Source organism: Gavia stellata, chromosome 25 (genome assembly GCF_030936135.1).
Source record: "Gavia stellata isolate bGavSte3 chromosome 25, bGavSte3.hap2, whole genome shotgun sequence".
NCBI classification, from domain to species: domain Eukaryota; kingdom Metazoa; phylum Chordata; class Aves; order Gaviiformes; family Gaviidae; genus Gavia; species Gavia stellata.
In genome coordinates this window covers 6,776,567-6,795,347 of record NC_082618.1, presented here as the reverse complement: position 1 = coordinate 6,795,347, position 18,781 = coordinate 6,776,567, and the positions used below count along the sequence as shown (strand labels likewise).

Sequence of the window (18,781 nt, the reverse complement as noted above, 5' to 3'; positions counted from 1 at the left end):
CTGGAACTGAGCAGGATGAAAGGGTCCTGCAGCTGCAGAAATATTAGGAATTCTTAATGAAATTATCTGGGTGTGACAGAAAGAGGGATGATAATTCACGGGGATGATGAGATGCGTCAGTTGTGCTGTTACGTCACGGGTGGGGAAGTAACGATGCCGAGGCAGGAGCAAGCCCTCAGCCAGAACAGGGTTCTGGACCATTGTGTACGAGGGGGCTGGAGCTGATTAGCGTAATTAGGGAGACGAAGAACTTGTCTCGTGGGGACAGGTAAAACCAGCATGGTTTATTTAGGCCAAGAGGAGATAGCGCTTCTCTCCCAAAACAGCCTGAACACCTTGGGTGGGAAAACAGTACTTGACAAAGAGAATAACTGAGCCCAAGAACAATAGGATAGTGGCTTACTACAAAGAACTGTAAGCTGAAAATTCATTTTATTTTATCAGAGATGTAAAATTCCGGAGGGCTCTTCCTACAGTATGGAGGGGAGGGGAAAAAAAGAACATTTCAAGAGCTCAGATCGCTTTTTAAAAAATCGCTGTAGGAAGCAGAGCCTGCTGTAACGAGGTCTGGACCTCACAACCCCCCACCTCCATCTGGTTCTGTACTTCCACGCACACCGTGTATCCTTCCCCGGTGAGGCGGCCCCGAGCCCCGCGGCGCGGCTCGGGGGTGCCGGGGGAAAATGGCGGTGCAGCCCTCTCGCTCTCCGTAGTCCTGGAGGACCGGCGGCGCCGCCGCGCTCCCCCCGTGTCTCTATGGCCGCGCTGTCTGCCTGAGCGTGTTGACCGCCAACCGGCTCTAGCTTCGGGTGGCGCTCTATCCGCCCTGACGTCTCGGTGGTGGTTCTGGGCGGCGGCGCTCTGTGCCGCGGCGGTGCCGTCTCGCTGGCCGGGCGGAGGGCGGGCCTGGCGGAGCCATGGCGGCCGTGCGGGGCCTGCGGATCTCGGTGAAGGCGGAGGCAACGGCTACAACGGCGGAGCCCCGCGGCCCGGAGCCTGAGCCTATGGAAGTGGAAGAGGGCGAGCTGGAGACCATCCCTGTGAGGCGCTCGCTCCGGGAGCTCATTCCGGTGAGGGGCGTGCGGTGGGGTCACGGGCAGGGGGGACAAGGAGCGACCAGCTCCTGGGGGGGGGGGGGCAGGGTAGGTAGAGGGGGTTGAGGGTGGCGGGGGGGATCGGCGGGGGTCTGTAAGGGCAATTGGAGGTGCCCTGGTGGGAAAAGGGGCGACATGGGGTGGGAGGTGCATGAGGAGGAGCGGGGAGTGGGGCCATGAGGGGGCTTAGGGGTGTCTGAGGGGAGTTTGGGGGCTAATTATAAGAGGGAGCGGCCAGGATGTGTTTGGGAGCGAGGGAGTAAAGGAGGTGGTGGGGTGGTGAGGAGGAGGATTTGGGGTGTAGTGATGGACTGTAGGCTGTGGGTGGGAGGGTGTAAAAGGAGTGCTTGATGCAAGAAATACAGGGGATACCTGGAGCAGGGAGGTGACTGTGGGAGAACCGAGCTGGAGGTGCTGGGGATGTGGGCTCTGATGGTTTTCTTTTTTTTTTTTCCTTTCCACTTCATCATTTTTGCTAATTGTTCCTGTATAAGTTTTAGTAGGATCAGGTTTAATACATAAAAATGGGTCAGAGTTCTTCTAACCTCCTAAGTAGTCTTTTGCTCTCAAAACTGTGTGGAAATTACTGCAGAAACTAATCTCTAATTAGCTGATTTACCAACGTGCTTGAGCTTCTCCCAAATATGTGGCCTAACAGACAGCACCCTACTGTATTTCCTTGTGCTCTTATGCGTCAGCCTTAGACAGTAGGGGTCTTTAACTTTAAAAATAATGCTTATTTTGCTTTTTCTTTTTAATAACGCTAAACATTTGGCAGCTTTAAAGAAACTTTGACACTGTTACTAAGAAAAGCAGTTAGATTATGTGTACTTTGGTATTTCTAAACTGAAACTGGCCTACTTTCTAGAAAAAGTCCTTTAGCCAAAATCATTATTGCAGCACAAGTGTAAACAACACATTTATCCCTAGAGAAAGCAAGATGTGTTCTTCCAGCTCCAGGCTTTTGCCAGGTGATGGTCCTGAGGGTGCCAGAATGAAGAGGTGCCATTTTTACATATGCAAACCATGGAAGGGTCAGAATTGGGTCATTGGTCCAGGGTCAGTGTGGTTTAGTGCAGTCTTGTGAATTCAGCAGTCCTGATTGATGGAAATGAAACTTGTAATTTTTTTTTTTCCGCATCATTCTCCATTTTCACCCTTTATCTGGAGGGTTGTATCAAAGCAGTAATGCTTCATCTTGCTGGTACTTGGAAGTGGAGTTTGAAATATTGATAGGAATAGGGGTAAAAGTTATTTGTTTAATTGTGGATATGGCTTGGTGTTCTGACTTTTGAGACTAAAAGTTGCAAATTGACACTTCAGGATACAGGTGTAACTGTTAAATCTGTTCATGTTTTACAAGGAAATTATACCTGAAACCAAAATTGTGGAAATTTTAGTTGGGAAAGCTGTTTGATGACTTCCTCTGTACTGCTGAGGGAGAGTAAGTAAAAACCATAGCAGCAGCAGACACAGAAACTAAATTTTGCCAAAGAAAAGAATCGTTATAGTAAAGGAAGTTTGGTTCAGCTCATATGCTTCTACTTTCACTGACATCAGTAAGAGTTGTTGCTTGTGTACCTGTCTATCAAGGGATGTAGCTTGGAGTAAGGATCAAGGGAAAGAGGATGTATTTCTTGTAGAACTGGCCAGACTTTTTTTCAGCATAGCAAGTATGTTGCTTTCAGCGTTCATTGAGATTTCATCATCATTTTTCTTTGTTTCAGGACACTAGTAGGAGATATGAAAACAAAGCTGGAAGTTTCATTACTGGAATAGATGTAACGTCCAAGGTAATTTTTGTGCTATGGTTCTTCAACATATTCTAATTATTGCTACTGGAAAGGAGGGACAGTTTCATTTATTTCTTCCCCAACACACACCGAAGCTTAGCCTCATGTTCAGATAGGTGGCATTTTTCAACAACTAGGTAATTCTCCTTTTGTTGGTTGTGGCCTGCATCAGGACCTGATATCTCTTGTAAACTGTGAGAATTAGCATTGTTAAATTACAAAAATGTGTGTGCACAAACCTGAAAATGTTTCTGTTGAAAGTGCCTTGGTGCCACTCAAAATTGCAAAACAAAGCACTTTGAGACAAGTCAGCTGCAGGTTTTCCTATTAAGTGAGTGACAGAAGGAAGAACAAGTGCTTGGCAGGAAAATCCAGTTTCATTGCCTTGTATCTTCCAAGGGCATCTTATTGTTTAATTATTTAAGACATAGTTTGAAGAATGTGAACAGTTGTTGCATTTAAATAACTTAAAGTTACATAATTCTGTGGAAACTTAATCCTACAGCTCATCTCTGTACATTTAATATCGAATTGGCTGTTATTTCATATTGTACAATTGACCACTATATCTAGCATTTGGTAGTGGAGAAAAAGCATTTAGTCATATACTTTATAGGACTGATACAATTTTACATGTTCTAACAAATACAAATCCCCACCACAACAGTATGTTGACAAATGATGTTTATTCCCATTTTTCATTAGTGAAGCTCAGGAGATTGTGCTTATCAAAGAGCACGAAAAGGATTCTAGATGAAGACTGAAAATCAGCTTTTTTGGCTTCAGTATCTGGCTTGTGTGTATTGCAGTTTGTTAAAGAATTTGAAGTTCCCCTAGTTGGGGGAAAGCTGTCATCTTTTGTTATGTTCTTAATGATGCAACTCTGAAAAACTTTAAGAAATGTGGTCAAAGATGTTTGGCAATCTTTTAAAAACCAGTAAAAAGCCCATGTTTATTTGGGTATCATTGGTGGCAGTTTGTGTTCCAAGTCTGACTTTGGTTAGTAAGGTCCAAAAATCTATAATGCTTCCTAATAAGTTCTGTAGAATAAGGAGCTTCTCAGTTTCAAAAATTGCACAAGGTGAACGTAAGCTGTTGCTCATGAGCTACTTAGACTGGCAATTCAGGCTGCTTTTAAATAAAATCTCTGCAGTCAGCACTCCAGCTAGTGTTGGTAAATTCATGATCAGTGAGACAAGTTTACCTTTTTGTACATATTTTGTACATATTTAAAAGAAAGATAGGGAAAAATCTCTTAAAAGACAAATTTTCCAGGTGGTAGAAATGCTTGTTTTAAGAGAGGTTTTTTTTTTTTTTTTTTTCCACAGCCTCTGTGCATTTGTTAGGAAGGAAAAGATTATGTTACTGTTCCATCATGGAGACTGAGCATTGTCTGAGACGGCTTGTTTTCCATGCATCTTGATTCCCATTATGTTACTGGACCTGCATTAAAACTATTACGTAGCACAGAAATTTTTCAGTGAATTAATTCTGTATTCTGAAACATACAGTTCTCTTCAGAGTTAACAGCATTATTAATATAGATTGTTGCTGTCTGGTAAATTTTATTTTAAATATCTTGTTGGGGAATGCTGCTGTGATTCCTGTTTTGACTGCATTGTTTGGCATTTTGCAGGAAGCAATTGAGAAAAAGGAACAAAGAGCAAAACGCTTTCATTTTCGAGCTGAAGTGAATCTCGCCCAAAGGAATGTGGCGCTGGATCGGGACATGATGAAGAAAGGTACGAGTTTATCCAACCGTCAAGAAGAAAAATTCCCTTTGTTTACTTCCTCACAGTTCCTTTACTTGATTTATCCTATGTTTCCTGCATCCCAGAGGCTCTCCCAGATCATTGCCAAAAGAAATAACTTTTTTTTTTTTGCCACATTTTTGTTTTAATGTCGTAACTTTTTAAACTACTTCACAGTTATCATTTCTCTCCTTGTTTTACCAATCCCAGAAAGAAGAAAACATTTTTTGTGTAACCTTATTTACTGTTTGGCAACAGCAGCTAGTGCTACATGTCCAAGATTCATCTTCTGGATCACTGCTGCTTTAAGAATCTTTAAATTCTTTGAAAAGACCTTGAGCACTGTGTATGAGTGGAGGATTCTGTGTCCCATGCACAGTGAGATCGGATTCTGTGCTGTACGCACAGTGAAGCTGCACTGGTTGCACACGTGCTCTTACATGGCACACTGGGCACGTTGGAATATAAGCAGATCAGCTGGGAGGTGTGTGCCCAACAGATTGGTGCTTTTGGCATCCAGTTAGTTCTCAAGGCTTTTTTTCCAACTGGCAGCTTGGACGCCCTAAGCTGTGGCCTATAACAGCTCTCCATGAGATGATACAATGGAAGTGCTTTGTACACGTCCTGGTCACAGGCCTCGTTAGTATTCTGGCTCTACAGTACTTAATGGTAGTACTTTGGCAGCATTTAAAAAAAAAAGTTTTTAAGGCAGTTTGATTGCTATGCAGTATCTATCTGCAGTATGCATCTACTAATGCTTGTAATGTTACCTCTTTTTAATTCTCAATTTATTAAAGTTTTGCATTGTGGAATAATAATTCAAGTTATGGTGTTTTAGAATGGTGTACATCATACTTTGCTTTAATTAGCTTCCCTTTAGCTTATTTAATATGTTTGCTTTATAAACCCATACATTACTAATATAAAAGCTTGCTCTATAGAAATAAGTGCCAGTTTTGTATCTCTTCCTCTTTATAGCCATTCCTAAAGTGAGACTGGACACAATTTACATTTGTGGGGTGGATGAGATGAGTACACAGGACATCTTTGCCTATTTCAAAGAGTATCCTCCTGCTCATATTGAGTGGTTGGATGATACCTCATGTAAGTAAATGGAGTCTTTTGTCCGTAATTCTTACTCTTTTTTTAATATTCGTCATAGCTGTACTTCGGATGTCTTTGTGGCTTTCAAAGTCACCAATCTTTGTCTGTCTCAGTTTCCCTGTCATTTGCCTTAGTCAAGAGAGATTTAGAAGGAAAGAATTAATAGCATATGGTGAAAATCAAGCCTGGTATCTGGTTGAGTATTTATTACAGGAAAGAGAGAGCATAGAATAACTTGCAGGTCTCTAAGTGGAAAAAGAAAAAGGTTTAAAATTTTGTACTGCTTACATCTTGACATAAATAATATACTTGCTTGTGAGTGTCAAAAAATAAGACATTCTGAGAGAAGATTATTGAGCTGTGTGCAGTTAGGCAGGTTGGTGTGGTTTTGTGCTGCAAAGGAGCAGACCTATTGCCATATTTGCTTAGTGCATTCTCAAGGAGAAATTACTGGGTGGAAGAAGGTAGCAGCTGAATGTCATTTACATAGATTGGAAAAGGAATGTAAATTTACATTGCAAGGGCTGTTTTGGGGAATAACTATGCAGTGAGATTGCCAGAAAGATACAAAGTTGTTGACAGTCATGCTTTCTTCAGTGATACTAAAGACTGTACAAGAGCTCTTTGCTACAGTTGGGCGCTGGGTCATGGAACTGGAAGATTCTGAGATTGTCATGTGGCTAGAAACCCTGTAACTGAAATCATATAAAAAGAAGTAGGAGACAGTGCAGGTTTCCCAGTTGGATTTGGATTGCTGAAAACTGGTTTATTGACAAGCGTGGCTGAGACCTGAGAATTAGTAGCGTGGTTCCCTGGAATGACCCTGAAGGAATTAGTTCCAGTACAAGACAAAAGACATGGTATGCTAAAACATATTGGTAACCTTGAAGTCACTGTGTATGACAGCTTGATATACTGCCACAAGCTGACAGAAAATTTGAAACGCAGTGCACCCTGGGTGGACAATTGCAGTAAAGAGCTGCTAGATGAACCCATGGTGGTGCATAAGCTAGTAAGTGCACAGCTTAACTCTGTATCTGAGGCTGCATTTCTAAGATTGTCTGATTATCCTTTTTCTTAAATGCTACATGAGTAAATTTAAGCGTGGAACCAGAGTGAACTTGCAGTGCAAAAATGCAGGCTTCAGAGTCGTAACAATACTTCACCCCATTATAGTTAAAATACATCTTATTAGCGATTAATTTTCATGCTCTATCTGAGTTAGCATGCCAACTACACTTGGTGAAATTATCAAGAAAAAGCATTGTCTTTTCAGCATAGGTTTGTGTCGCAGCATGGCAAAAATTTTAACATTTCCAACTGAATTACATCTCAAGGTGTCTTAGTGCAAAGGTGAATTTAGACAGTGTTCTGTGTTTCACACTGATGAATATAGAATGATAAAGGCTTTGAAAATTTGGAGATGTGAAGAGCGGGTAGGCATACATAAATGAAAAGTTATTAGCCAGTCACTGAAGTTAGTACCTGGGTGTTCTTCACCTTGTAGATCTTGTCTGTTCAAGTAATTTAAGAGAGAATCTTTTTTTTTGGGATACTGTATAGTTTTCTTGATATCTGAATACACTCTGCTTAATGGCAGAGCAGTAAATGACATTTGTTGCTGTATTTGTATGAATGCATCCGTGCAGAAACCTTTTGTTCAAAACCTGTTTCTAAGCAGTTTTAGCTCTTTCAGTTTTGACATGTATGAATACTTTTAATTGGCTTAGTAAGTTGTATTTTAGTACCATCTGCTGATACTTAAGGCCCGTATGAGGCATGTACTGAATCATATTGTTAACCTGTGTACACTATAATCTGTGCAAAGTGCTTGAGCAGTCTCTCCTGTTTTCCCCTATTTTCCTGCTTTTTGGAAAAGATTAACAGAATTCTGCAGTAAGGTCCAAGGTTCTGTTAAATTGCCAAAGGGGAAAAAAAAAATCAAGGCTTCTTTCTTCCCCTGCCCCTTAATTGCATTTGTGTGACTCATGACATACATTCATGTCATGAAATGAATGAAATTTCACGCATTCATGAAATACAGTGACCCTTATTCAATATCCTAATTTGCTGTGCCCGGGAAGCAGTCTCTTAATATATATGGTTGTGCAATTCAGTGATTTTGGTTTTGATCAGTTGTTGTGTGTGTTTGTTGTAATGTGATGAAAGTTGTGTGTGTCCCAGCTTATCAAGCGTGTTAAAAAATATGACTTTCCCTGCAAGGGGTATATCTGATTACTTTTTTGTCGTGTCACTATACAAGAACGTTTCTGAACTTTTGTTAGTAATTTCCCTCCAGTAAGGCAGTGTATGTGACTGCTTGATTATACAAACTGCATTTTGTTTTTGTGTGTGTTTATATATGTCATAGGTAATGTGGTCTGGCTTGATGAAGTAACAGCAACACGGGCTCTAATAAATATGAGTTCCTTGCCTGATCAAGAGAAAACAAAAAGCAGAGAAAACAATGAGGAGAAGACAGCTGAAAAAACCAAGAAAGGTAGATTGAGATATGCTTATATAGACATCATCTGGTTAAATCAATGAAACTTTAAACTTGTGCTTGGGTACTGCATAATCTAAATTACTGAAGGAGCTTCTATCATATAGTTTCAGGTAAATGTATTCTGCCGCTTTAAAAAAGGCTTTCATCTTGGAAACCTTTTGAAGAAGCTGCTTCTTAAAAGGTGGGTTGGAGCTAGACCAAAAGCAGTAATTCAGTCAATACTGAACATGTTAGATGTAGGGTCATATTCAGATACAATATTTATAGTGGTACATGTTGCACAGAAATAAGTCTGTGTCATGTGCGTACAAAGGCAGTAAAAGGATGGATTCTAAGTGTGGAAAAAGCAGGTGTAAGAAAATGTCCTATTTTTGAAATACCACAGTTGATTCCTTTCTTGATACACCACCATCCTTTAAGTATATCCTTCACACTGATGTGACATTGTATCACTTCACCACTGTGTATCATCTCTAAATATCGCCATTTTACTTTCAAGAAAGAAGCACACTGAAAGGTCAGTTATAAAAGAGCAAAGCGGTGAAAGTACATCTTAATGTTGTGATAAATCTGGTACCTGAATGCCTTAATTGTAGATTTATTTTACTTTTATGGGTGTAAATTAAAAATCAGGCTTTTGCTACCTTAGGACAGTTTTGCTGTTAGGCTGGTGTGATAAATTGCTGTGGTTCAAAGTACTGTACCACATGGTACGAAGCAGAGAGATGCAGTATTTATTAACTCTTCCATAGGTTTTGTCTAACCATGCTGTATGAACAAAATGCAAGTAGCCAATCTCTCTATTAGGTATTTGCAGTGCTACCAAAAGCCTTTCTAGAATGTTTGGGGTTTAGGGCTTTGTTAAACTTGTGGATCCTTCTAACTCATCCCTTTTTCTTCTTATTGCTTTTCTCCACAATACAGTGGCTCCTCAACCATCCATGTGACTTTAATTTTTGGTCAAATGTTGATAATGCTTCAAGTAAGACTTGTTATGAAGATTCTGGAGATTAGTGACTCTCTTGTATAAATGGAGCATAAATATATGACTTTAATCTTGATAGCTACAAATTACGTATTACATCATCATTACACCACATCTCAAAATATCAACTCTCATCTAAATTACTCCTATATAAACTTATTCACCTGTTCTTCTGGAAAAGTGGGATATTAGATAAAGTACAAACTGTTCAATTACATCTTAAGGTGTGAGGTGCATACAGATACACAGGAGTGATCTGGTTTAGTTGCATTCCTTTTTTAGATAGGAATTTGAGGGCTATTTAGACATTTAGGGAAGCAAGAGACTAGACTTTACTGTGAGAAGCTTATCATTTGGGAGGAAAAAAGTGCTTGAATGCCGTCCCTGATGGAACTTAATTATTCGGGTTTGAATTTGGCTCATTTGTTTACCTAAATTCTCTCTTTGGTTTCAGTTTGGTTAATTGTGCTTTACTCTTTTCTTTGAACTTGGGTATATTTTCAGGATCTTTTGAACAGCTGCTGCTCTCTATTTTAAGTTTTCAAGTATATTGTTGGATGAGATTAAGATCAGGAACTCTGAAATACTTTTTTTAGTCTTATGTCTATGAAGTACTTTGAGATCTTTGCAAATGTTACTGGTATATGTTGATAATTGGCCATATTTGCTACTTTTTTTGGAGGACTGTTTGAAAGAAGAATTCCAATATCAATTTTCTTACTCTGAGCTAAAAACAACCCTGAAAAATCTGTGCAAGCATCTCATACATTTAATAGTTCTGGAAGCGTGCGCTCTTCTGTTAGTTATTTCACTTAAAAATTAAATGACTAAGATTTTTTTTCTCTCTCTCAAAACTTCTAAGCTTTTGAATAATAACCTGTTTTACATTGTTTGTATTGGATACTTGTAGGTACTTGCAGCATTTTAAAGGGAGGCTGAAGGAAATAGGCTTTTATATGGCTTTTACAGTCTTGGCCTTGCTGATCTCTGTCATACCCTGAAATGCTGTGCAATTTCATTTGCTTTCAAAGAATTAAATTAATAATCCGTGTGTGCTGCTGCAGGCAGTTATCTGCACAGAGGCTGTCTAGTTAATGTTATTCTGTGCTCATGCGTGCTTCAAATTTCTGTAGATGTTTACTGTTTTGATTATTCTCTAGGCTGCGTAGAAGAAAGGATAACACCTTCAGTTTGATTTCAGAGAACATAGGTAATAATAATCAAATGTGACTGACACGCTAAAATGGAGGTTATTTTTTTTCCCCAATTATTTTCCTTCTTAGAAAAACAGGAGGAAAGTTCTGATGATGAGACAGAAGAAGGCGAGGTTGAGGATGACAATCCAAGTGATGTTGAGGTCAGTACAGAAGGAAAGTGAAAACACTATTCTGGAAGTTTTGCTCTGACTGGTGTAAAGGCTTCATAATATTATAGTTTTAACCATACATATTTACAATTCACAATTTAATTATCAAAGTAAATTAGATGGGGAAATGACAGGAAGTGCAGATATGCTGTTGGTGTTTTGTGAAAGTCGATTTTGAAGAGTGCTAGGGCATACAGCATGTAAGAGCTAGCCTGGCTGCTTTTTTCTGCTGAGAGGAGGCAATGAAAGAACAATAATGGAAGGCAATGGCCTTTCAGCAGTGAAGGCAGTGCTTAAAGAGACAAATGGGATTTAGGTTGTCCATAGATATGTGTGGGAATCAGCATGCGCATTGATGTTTTGTAAGTAATTTAATCTTCACTGGCTCAGTATATAATAGCTGTGATTAGTATTTTCTTTAGGAATGGCTCAGTGAACACTCAAACATCATGGAAGTCTGAATTTTAGTTTCTATAGAGCAGATATAAATTAAAAAAAAAGCTTTTTAGTCATTGCGTGAGGGCATGAGAACCTGTTAGTAAAACCATTCAGATATGAAACATGCAAAGAAATCAAATAGTTGTTTTTCAGTGTCCAACTTGTGCTATTTATTTTCTGCATTTCAGTCAGTAGTATAGTGTCATTTGAAAATTTGAATAATCTGAATAATTTTAATAATCTGAGATAATGTTATGAAGGAAGAGAAGGAAATATTTTAAATCTTCAGGGCAAATTACTTTAAAAATTCACATTAGTTTGTCAAGAAAAAAAAAGCAGAGTTCACTTGAACATTATTTGAAAAGTAACTTTCTTAATAATCACTTGATTGCTTCTCTGTAAGCAATCCATTTTTGTTCAACAGTAATTTTATTTTTGAGTCCAAAATACCTTTTTTGCCCCCCAAAGTTGGATGCCCTCTCCCAGGTAGAAGAGGATTCTCTCCTGCGTAATGATCTTCGCCCTGCCAATAAACTGGCTAAAGGAAACAAGCTATTCATGAGATTTGCTACTAAAGGTAAATGAACAGCTTAACAAGCATAATGAACTAATCGCTTGTTGTAGTCTTACTTGTTGACTAATTAATGACTTGAAGTACCTAATTTTAATTTGCAAAATTGTTAGGTTTTTTGCTAATCATTAGGTATTAAGATTTTGCAATAAATCCACATTTAATGTGTGAATTAAATTCAGTTCAAGTTGTATGAAAATTATTGTACATAAAAATTTTATCTTGGGCTCAGGGCGTTCTTCCCAATACCATAGAATAGGTTTTGTGATGCCCTTCTCCACAGAGGTAAATTTCATGTTTTATAAACATGAAAATCATTTGAGATGCCGATGAGGTATTAGTGGAAATTATTATTGCTAAATACAGTTGAAATATTAAATTATATTTATGAGTAAAATGAAAATCCATATAATTTCTGGGCCATGTGGGAAGTGACACATCCATGAAGAAAAGAAAGGTCATGAATAAGGTAAGTATAGCCTCCAGCAGTTACTGTGGGATGTAATGCTCTGTTAAGCTGATAGGCAGAAATTCAGTCTCCCTAGAATTAAGTTTCTAGACACAAGTTAAACTGTGGTAGTAGGAGAAATTTCAGAGGTGTCAGCAAAATTGTGTCCTTCATGAAGGAGATTGAAGTAATGCTGATCTGTAAGACATGTTCAGTCTTACTTCCACTCTCTGTGTCTTTGACTAGTTGGTTATTTATTTTTATGCTAGTGTTGTAAGATGTATTCTAAAAGGGAAATATTCCTTTAATTTATGTTTTTTCAGATGACAAAAAAGAGCTGGGAGCTGCAAGGCGAAGCCAGTATTACATGAAATACGGCAATCCAAATTATGGAGGCATGAAGGGGATTCTTAGCAATTCTTGGTGAGTATTGGACAGAGGAATTGGAACGTTGCAGGTAATTGGACAAGATAGTCTAAAACTGTTTTGATTTTTTTATTTTCTTTTCGGTTTATGTACGTGCTGCTTATGTGTAAGTAAGATTTTTGCAATGCGACAATGAATTCGCAAGGGAAGTATTTTCTCATGAAAATAAAGGATGTTTATATTCGAAACATTCAGAACAAATCTCTGACATAAATGTATGTCTGCTATTGAAGTGAGTGATAATTGCATATGCTTAATCCAGGACTGAATATGGCTCATTCACGATGCCTTTTCTGTGACAGGAATGTCATTCTTTTTATGGTGTTTCAGGAAACGAAGATACCATTCACGTCGAATCCATCGGGATGTGATAAAGAAAAGGACGCTTATTGGGGACGATGTTGGCTTGACTCCTCCTTATAAACATCGTCATTCAGGTAACTGATGCCACTATGTTGACCCTGTAAGAACACAACTGGGGAATGGAGGGCTGGAAAGGACCGTAAACAATGCCTCATATAACCCCCTGCGGTGTGTGAAAGTGAAGTGTACTTTAAAAAAAACCAGGGAACAACTGAGGCAGAAACTTCACGCTGCTCATTGGCTTACCAAAACAGCTGCTACTTTTTATGTGATATTTTTCTTTTACAGATAGAGGACACGGGGGCTATAGCATCAAGGGCAAAAAAAGATAACTTCTTTAAACTTCTTGGCAATTTGTCATACTTGCTATGTCAATTCCTCCGTTCTGTGAAAAAGCAAGCTCTAGATGTAGAACAATAAAGATAGAAAATTCTATTAATTAGGCTCAAATATATTCATCTACTCCCTAAGGTGTAGGGGGTGTGCATTAGAAAAATAATTGGTGTAAAAATCTGTGATGTGAGACAAATACAGTGTCAAAGTTTCATATGAGTGGCCTGTTAAAAATACAGCTATGGATGTATCAAATCTCATGGAAGATTTTGCGTGTTGATAACGTACTGCTTTCTGAAAAGACGCTTGCACACTGCTGATGACTAAATTTGAGTTGTTGATTTATATTTTAATCAGTATATGTGATAAATTCATGCTAATGATAGGTGCGTTCTTTTTGGCATTAGTGCTTACAGGACTTGAAAGGATTATCGCGGAGCCAGCAGTTGTCACATTAAGCCCACAAGATCATAGGAATTGTTATGCTTAGTTCAGGAAGTATGAACTGCACTTACTACAAGAGGCAGTTGTACTTTATATATTCAGTCCAGCTTGAGCAGGCTTCTGAGATACTGAACACCATGGACTTTTTTTCTCCTGTGGTGATTTTCTTCCACTTAGGCTATTTTGTAATATAGATTCCACTTAGAATACTCTGCCTTAGAGAACTACTCATTTGTAGTGGATCGTTAATTACAGTGATTTTTTTTTTTTTTGCCTTGGTTTTAAGGTACCTTATATGAGTGATAAATTTCAGTTTATCAGAATTGGTTTGTTTTGTTACAGGCTTAGTAAATGTTCCTGAGGAGCCTATTGAGGAGGAGGAAGAGGAGGAAGAAGATCAGGATATGGATGAAGATGACAGGGTTGTAGTAGAGTACCGTGATGAACTGCAAGCTTTCAAACAGTCCCGAGACCGCAGTGCAGCAAGACGATCGAGTGCTAGTGCATCTGATTCTGATGAAATGGACTATGATCTTGAACTGAAAATGATATCAACACCCTCTCCCAAAAAGAGCATGAAAATGACAATGTATGCAGATGAGGTGGAATCACAACTGAAAAATATTAGGTAAAAGTTTCGTATTCTTTAAAACTATCAGTGAAGAGGCATTCTAAATTTTGATTAGTGACAGAGCTGTCAAAGCTTAAAGACAAACTGTTGAAGCTGCTTTTTCAACTCTTAATGTAATTTTGTAGTAGATATTTTAAAAATAAATACAAAATACTGAAAACACTGATACAGGCTTTTAATTACAATTAACATTTTTTAAAAATAGCTTCCTTTGCAGATATCTGTAACCATCCTTATCGATAATAATGAAGCTCAAAGTGGAATCAATAGAAATTTATGCAAGCAAGCACAATTAACTTCTTGCACTTCATAGCTAGGCCAGGGAGAAAGAACTCCTCTTTTTTTTTTACGCCTTCCTCTTTTCTCAGAATAACAGCCCTTTAGTGTTGATGACAAAAAGGAATTTACATTCATTATGGGCATATTAACCAAAATCGCATATATTGTAGATTAATAAAATAACTTTAACATGCATTCCTTCAGTAGTATGATTATACTTCATTATAATGTCAAGTCCTTTAACAATTCTGATGTTGCTTATCTGCTCTGAATTGTCTCCTTAAGGCTGTGCCTCTGGGTCAAAAACTCAATACCTGCCTTGAAATGGATACTGAGGTATTAATGTGATTATTGCTAAACTTAAGATTCTGAGTGGAACATGTGCTCTTCTAAGAAATGTTTTTACCCCTGTTTCTCAGTAGAGAAATCCTGATACTACTGTTTTCTATTACGTAATTTTACATACGACAAGACTTAAGAACTGTTCTAGATGTAATTTCATTTAAGGGATGTTAAATCTATTATTATTTTATTTAGGAATTCCATGCGAGCAGATAGCATAGCAACCAGCAACATCAAAAATCGGATTGGCAGTAAAGGATCATCAGAGAAAGTTGCAGATGTAAGACTACTGTTAGAAGAAAAACGTCAAAATAATACTGGGTCACGTCAGCCAAACAGCACTGTAAAATCAGGTAATTTTGAACTCTTACATTGTGCAGAATTGTGACTGGCTCATTAAAATGGATATATTCATTTCACATCTGCGCTCCACCGCAGCTTACAAACCTGAGGGAATTCTGTTCAGCAGCAGTTTCTTTATCCATACAGTTAATTTTTCCTCGCTAAGAGACTGAATTGGGGATTGCTTTGGGGAAAAATGAAGTACATTTGAGTGAAAGAGTGATGTTTATTTTTTTCCGACTTATTTGCCTGTTTCTATTTCACCCCACTTTGCCCTTTTTTATTTGCTTACTCCTTGAGGCAGAGATTCTGTATGACTCTGAGAAACATAGCATGTGGGGGGGGTCACGTACAAAATGAAATGTGAAACACTAGCTGCTTACATGAAATAACATGTATTACATGAATATGGATGTATTTTTCGCTTGGCAGGGTTTATTTTTGGTCTTAATTATTGCTTTTTGATTCAGGTATGTGTAATTTCAGCTACTTCTGACATATGTAGTATTCAGAGGATTATTGACTGATGAGTGAAAGATACTTTTTGTATTGATGTAATGTAGAAGTTATGTTAGTATATTTTACCCCCCTGCAACATTTTTGGGGCTCTGACAAGTTGTCCTATAACTTCCTTTGCCTTTATGTTTTTGTTCGAACCCTCTTTAAGACTAGGGATATCTAGCTAAACCAGACAAACTTCAGAATGTAAGACACGTATCATGGGTTAAGTATCAATATATTTAGGATTCTTATATTCTGTTTTTCATTTTATTCTGCAAAATATCAAGCAGTATTAGAATTCTAAAGCAAGGTGTCTGTTATCTGAAAAGAATCATTGAAGGCATGCCAATTTCTTGTATAATCATACCTCATGCAGGATACATGCACACTGTGCTGCTAAAATAGCAATGCAGCAAGCCGTGGAATAACTTACTTTTTGATCTTCTGGGCATAGTGCAACCTGAAAACATTACATGTCAAATTTATTGCCAAAAAAAAAAAAAAAAAGAAAAATGAAATCTGGATAAATTTTATTGCAGACATTGCCAGGACTGAAATCTGAGTATGAAAGACTTAATGAAAAGACTGCAGAAAAGATAAAACCAGAGAATCTGTCTAGTTTCAAGTTCTTCAAATTGTGCAATGAGCATAAAATTAGCTGGCAGAACTAAAGTAAATGCAACATGATTTTTGTCATTTTAATCACTGAAAATATCCCTAGATGTGCGGCAAAGACTGGGAAAAAGACCACATTCTCCAGAAATTAAACCTCCAAGTAGTACCTCTGCTCCTCGTCGAGAACCAATATCAGATGTACACAGTCGGTTAGGAATCCCCAAGCAAGATGTAAAAGGCCTCTACTCTGATACCAGAGAGAAGAAGTCAGGTTAGTTTTATGGAGAAAATGTAATACTGCAATGCCTTTTGATTTTAGAGTATAAGAGAAATTTCAGGAGAAAATAATGAAGGATGTTCAGTTGAGTGAAATTAGAGATGAATTAGCAGATGTTTGTTCTTAGCAGATGTTTGTTCAGAGATTTGAAATCTAAATACATGTACGTAGGTTGAGCTGAGTATTTTTATAAGCAATATTTTTATATGCTTAAAAGTAGAGGACTACTTTAAAACTGTGGTCAAAACAGGGCACTAAACCAAGTGTCATGAATGCAATGGCACTTCAGACCTGTGTGTAGCATTCTCTGCAAATGGGAAACAGTGGACAGGACTGTGCTGAGCCTCCCGTATTTTAATTTCAACTACTGCTTCACAGCGTAGTAAGTTCTGTGCCAAACATTAAGGTGGGAGTAGTACGAGGAGTTTAAAGACATGCAGTGAATTTAAGACTAAGTTCTTCAAACTTCCTCCAGAATTCCTCTTAGTCCTGACTTTTTTTTTTTAAATATTTGTTTTTCATCTGATCAGGTAATTTATGGACCCGATTAGGGTCTGCTCCGAAGACACAAGAAAAGACTTCAGATAAACCTGAAAACTCTGTGGCATCTCCAGAGGAAGATGATTCAGAGCTCCAGCGGGTTTGGGGTGCTCTCATTAAGGAAAAAGAACAGTCTCGGCAAAAAAAGAGTCGATTGGATAATTTACCATCTCTACAAATTGAAATCAGCCGAGAAAGCAGTTCTGGATCAGACACTGAATCATGATTGGTTTTACATTCTGTTCCTCAAGATTGTGACTCTGCAGTGTGGCAAGATTTCCTTTGCCCAAAAGCTGGACACTGGCAAAGACTGCAGTGAAGGTTCCAGAAGTGTCTCTTCCTTTTATACAAAAATAGAGATATACCACTTGAAACGTAAAGCAATCACGTTTGTCTGGAGTCTGTGGTTGGCCCTGGGTCATGTAGGGCATTGTCATACATGTTTATTACAGCAAACCTGTAGTTAATTCTAGCAAAACACTTTCCCCCAAGCTTTGAACTTAAAAGAAGAGGCAGAAATGCTCTGTATTTTTAAGACGACCTTTTTGTTCTTAATATTTTTAACATGGAGCCTTTTAACAAAATATTTTACACAGTTCATCCAAAGAACAGGGCATTTCATAATGAGTGTCATTGCCTTGCCCTTCTGGCTCTTACCAGCACCTTTCCTTTCCTCTTGAAGTAGTAACAATAATGCTTCCTGGGTAGGCAGCCAGCAAGGATGAAGCCTGAAGGGACTATCATGTTCCCTTCCTCCAAAATACTGAATGTAAAACTAAGTTACATGTTTTAGTACAGTGAAATTTCACATAGTATCCGAGTAGCATCACTGCTCTCAAGGAATTCTGCTCATTTATTTTGGTGATGCTATGTTCTGCTGTAGCAGGGATTGAGATGTTCAAGACTGCGAAGTTGAATGTTTGAGAATTGTGTAAATTCCTGAGGGTTTAATTTTTTTTTTTTGTTACATGGTGAGAAATTCTATTTCTTTCATTTCATCTGTATTATGTTTTGAAGGAATCTAACAATTTAAAAACATACACTTTTATATTTGTGAGAATTTTCCTGTTGGCCACGGTGAAAGCTATAGTGGTGTTTTCCTATGTGCTGTTTAACTATATATGTATATATAACTGAAAGAGAAAAGGAAAACTATAGGATTGCTGTCTCATGTCAATATTTTTGAATGTTCTTACTGTACAGTACATGTGGATGTGCACATGGTTGACTTGTTACATTCAGCTTTTTTTACCCGCATACCCTCTCTAGGTAGGAAAAAGGTTTGATCCGTGTGCAACTGCAATTTTTTCTTCTTGTTGCCTATGGCATTTATTTTGATTGCCAATAATTCTAAATAAGGAATAATGCTAGCACATCGCATTCTGGTAAACAGAACAGGTAGCAAAAACATTGTCTGCTACATTTTGATAGTCTGAAAATTTGTTTGCATTGTTCCTATTTCCTAGGTTCTGTCAGTCCCAAATGTCTATGAATCTCTCTTCCCCTTTCTGCTTTTTAACAAACAATGTTTTATCTTTTTTCCCCCTATTTTTGTACTGAGTTGAAGTAGGTTTGAGGCTTCACAAAAGCAAGGAATCTGCAATTAACTTTTCGTATTGCTTTATGATGTGT

The 18,781-nt window shown here is 38.2% G+C and overlaps 1 protein-coding gene across 1 annotated transcript; it reads left to right on the top strand.

Annotated features, from left to right (window-relative positions):
• The first annotated feature begins 917 nt into the window (after positions 1 to 917).
• NCBP3 (nuclear cap binding subunit 3) lies at positions 918 to 18,253 on the top strand. The gene is made up of 13 exons (XM_059829227.1): positions 918 to 1,070; positions 2,822 to 2,887; positions 4,524 to 4,629; positions 5,617 to 5,742; positions 8,114 to 8,242; positions 10,517 to 10,590; positions 11,506 to 11,614; positions 12,380 to 12,479; positions 12,813 to 12,919; positions 13,965 to 14,250; positions 15,070 to 15,227; positions 16,439 to 16,603; positions 17,140 to 18,253. The coding sequence occupies exons 1-13, from the start codon at positions 918 to 920 to the stop codon at positions 17,373 to 17,375; spliced, it is 1,815 nt and encodes a 604-aa protein (XP_059685210.1). The 3' UTR covers positions 17,376 to 18,253.
• Positions 18,254 to 18,781: the final 528 nt, after the last annotated feature.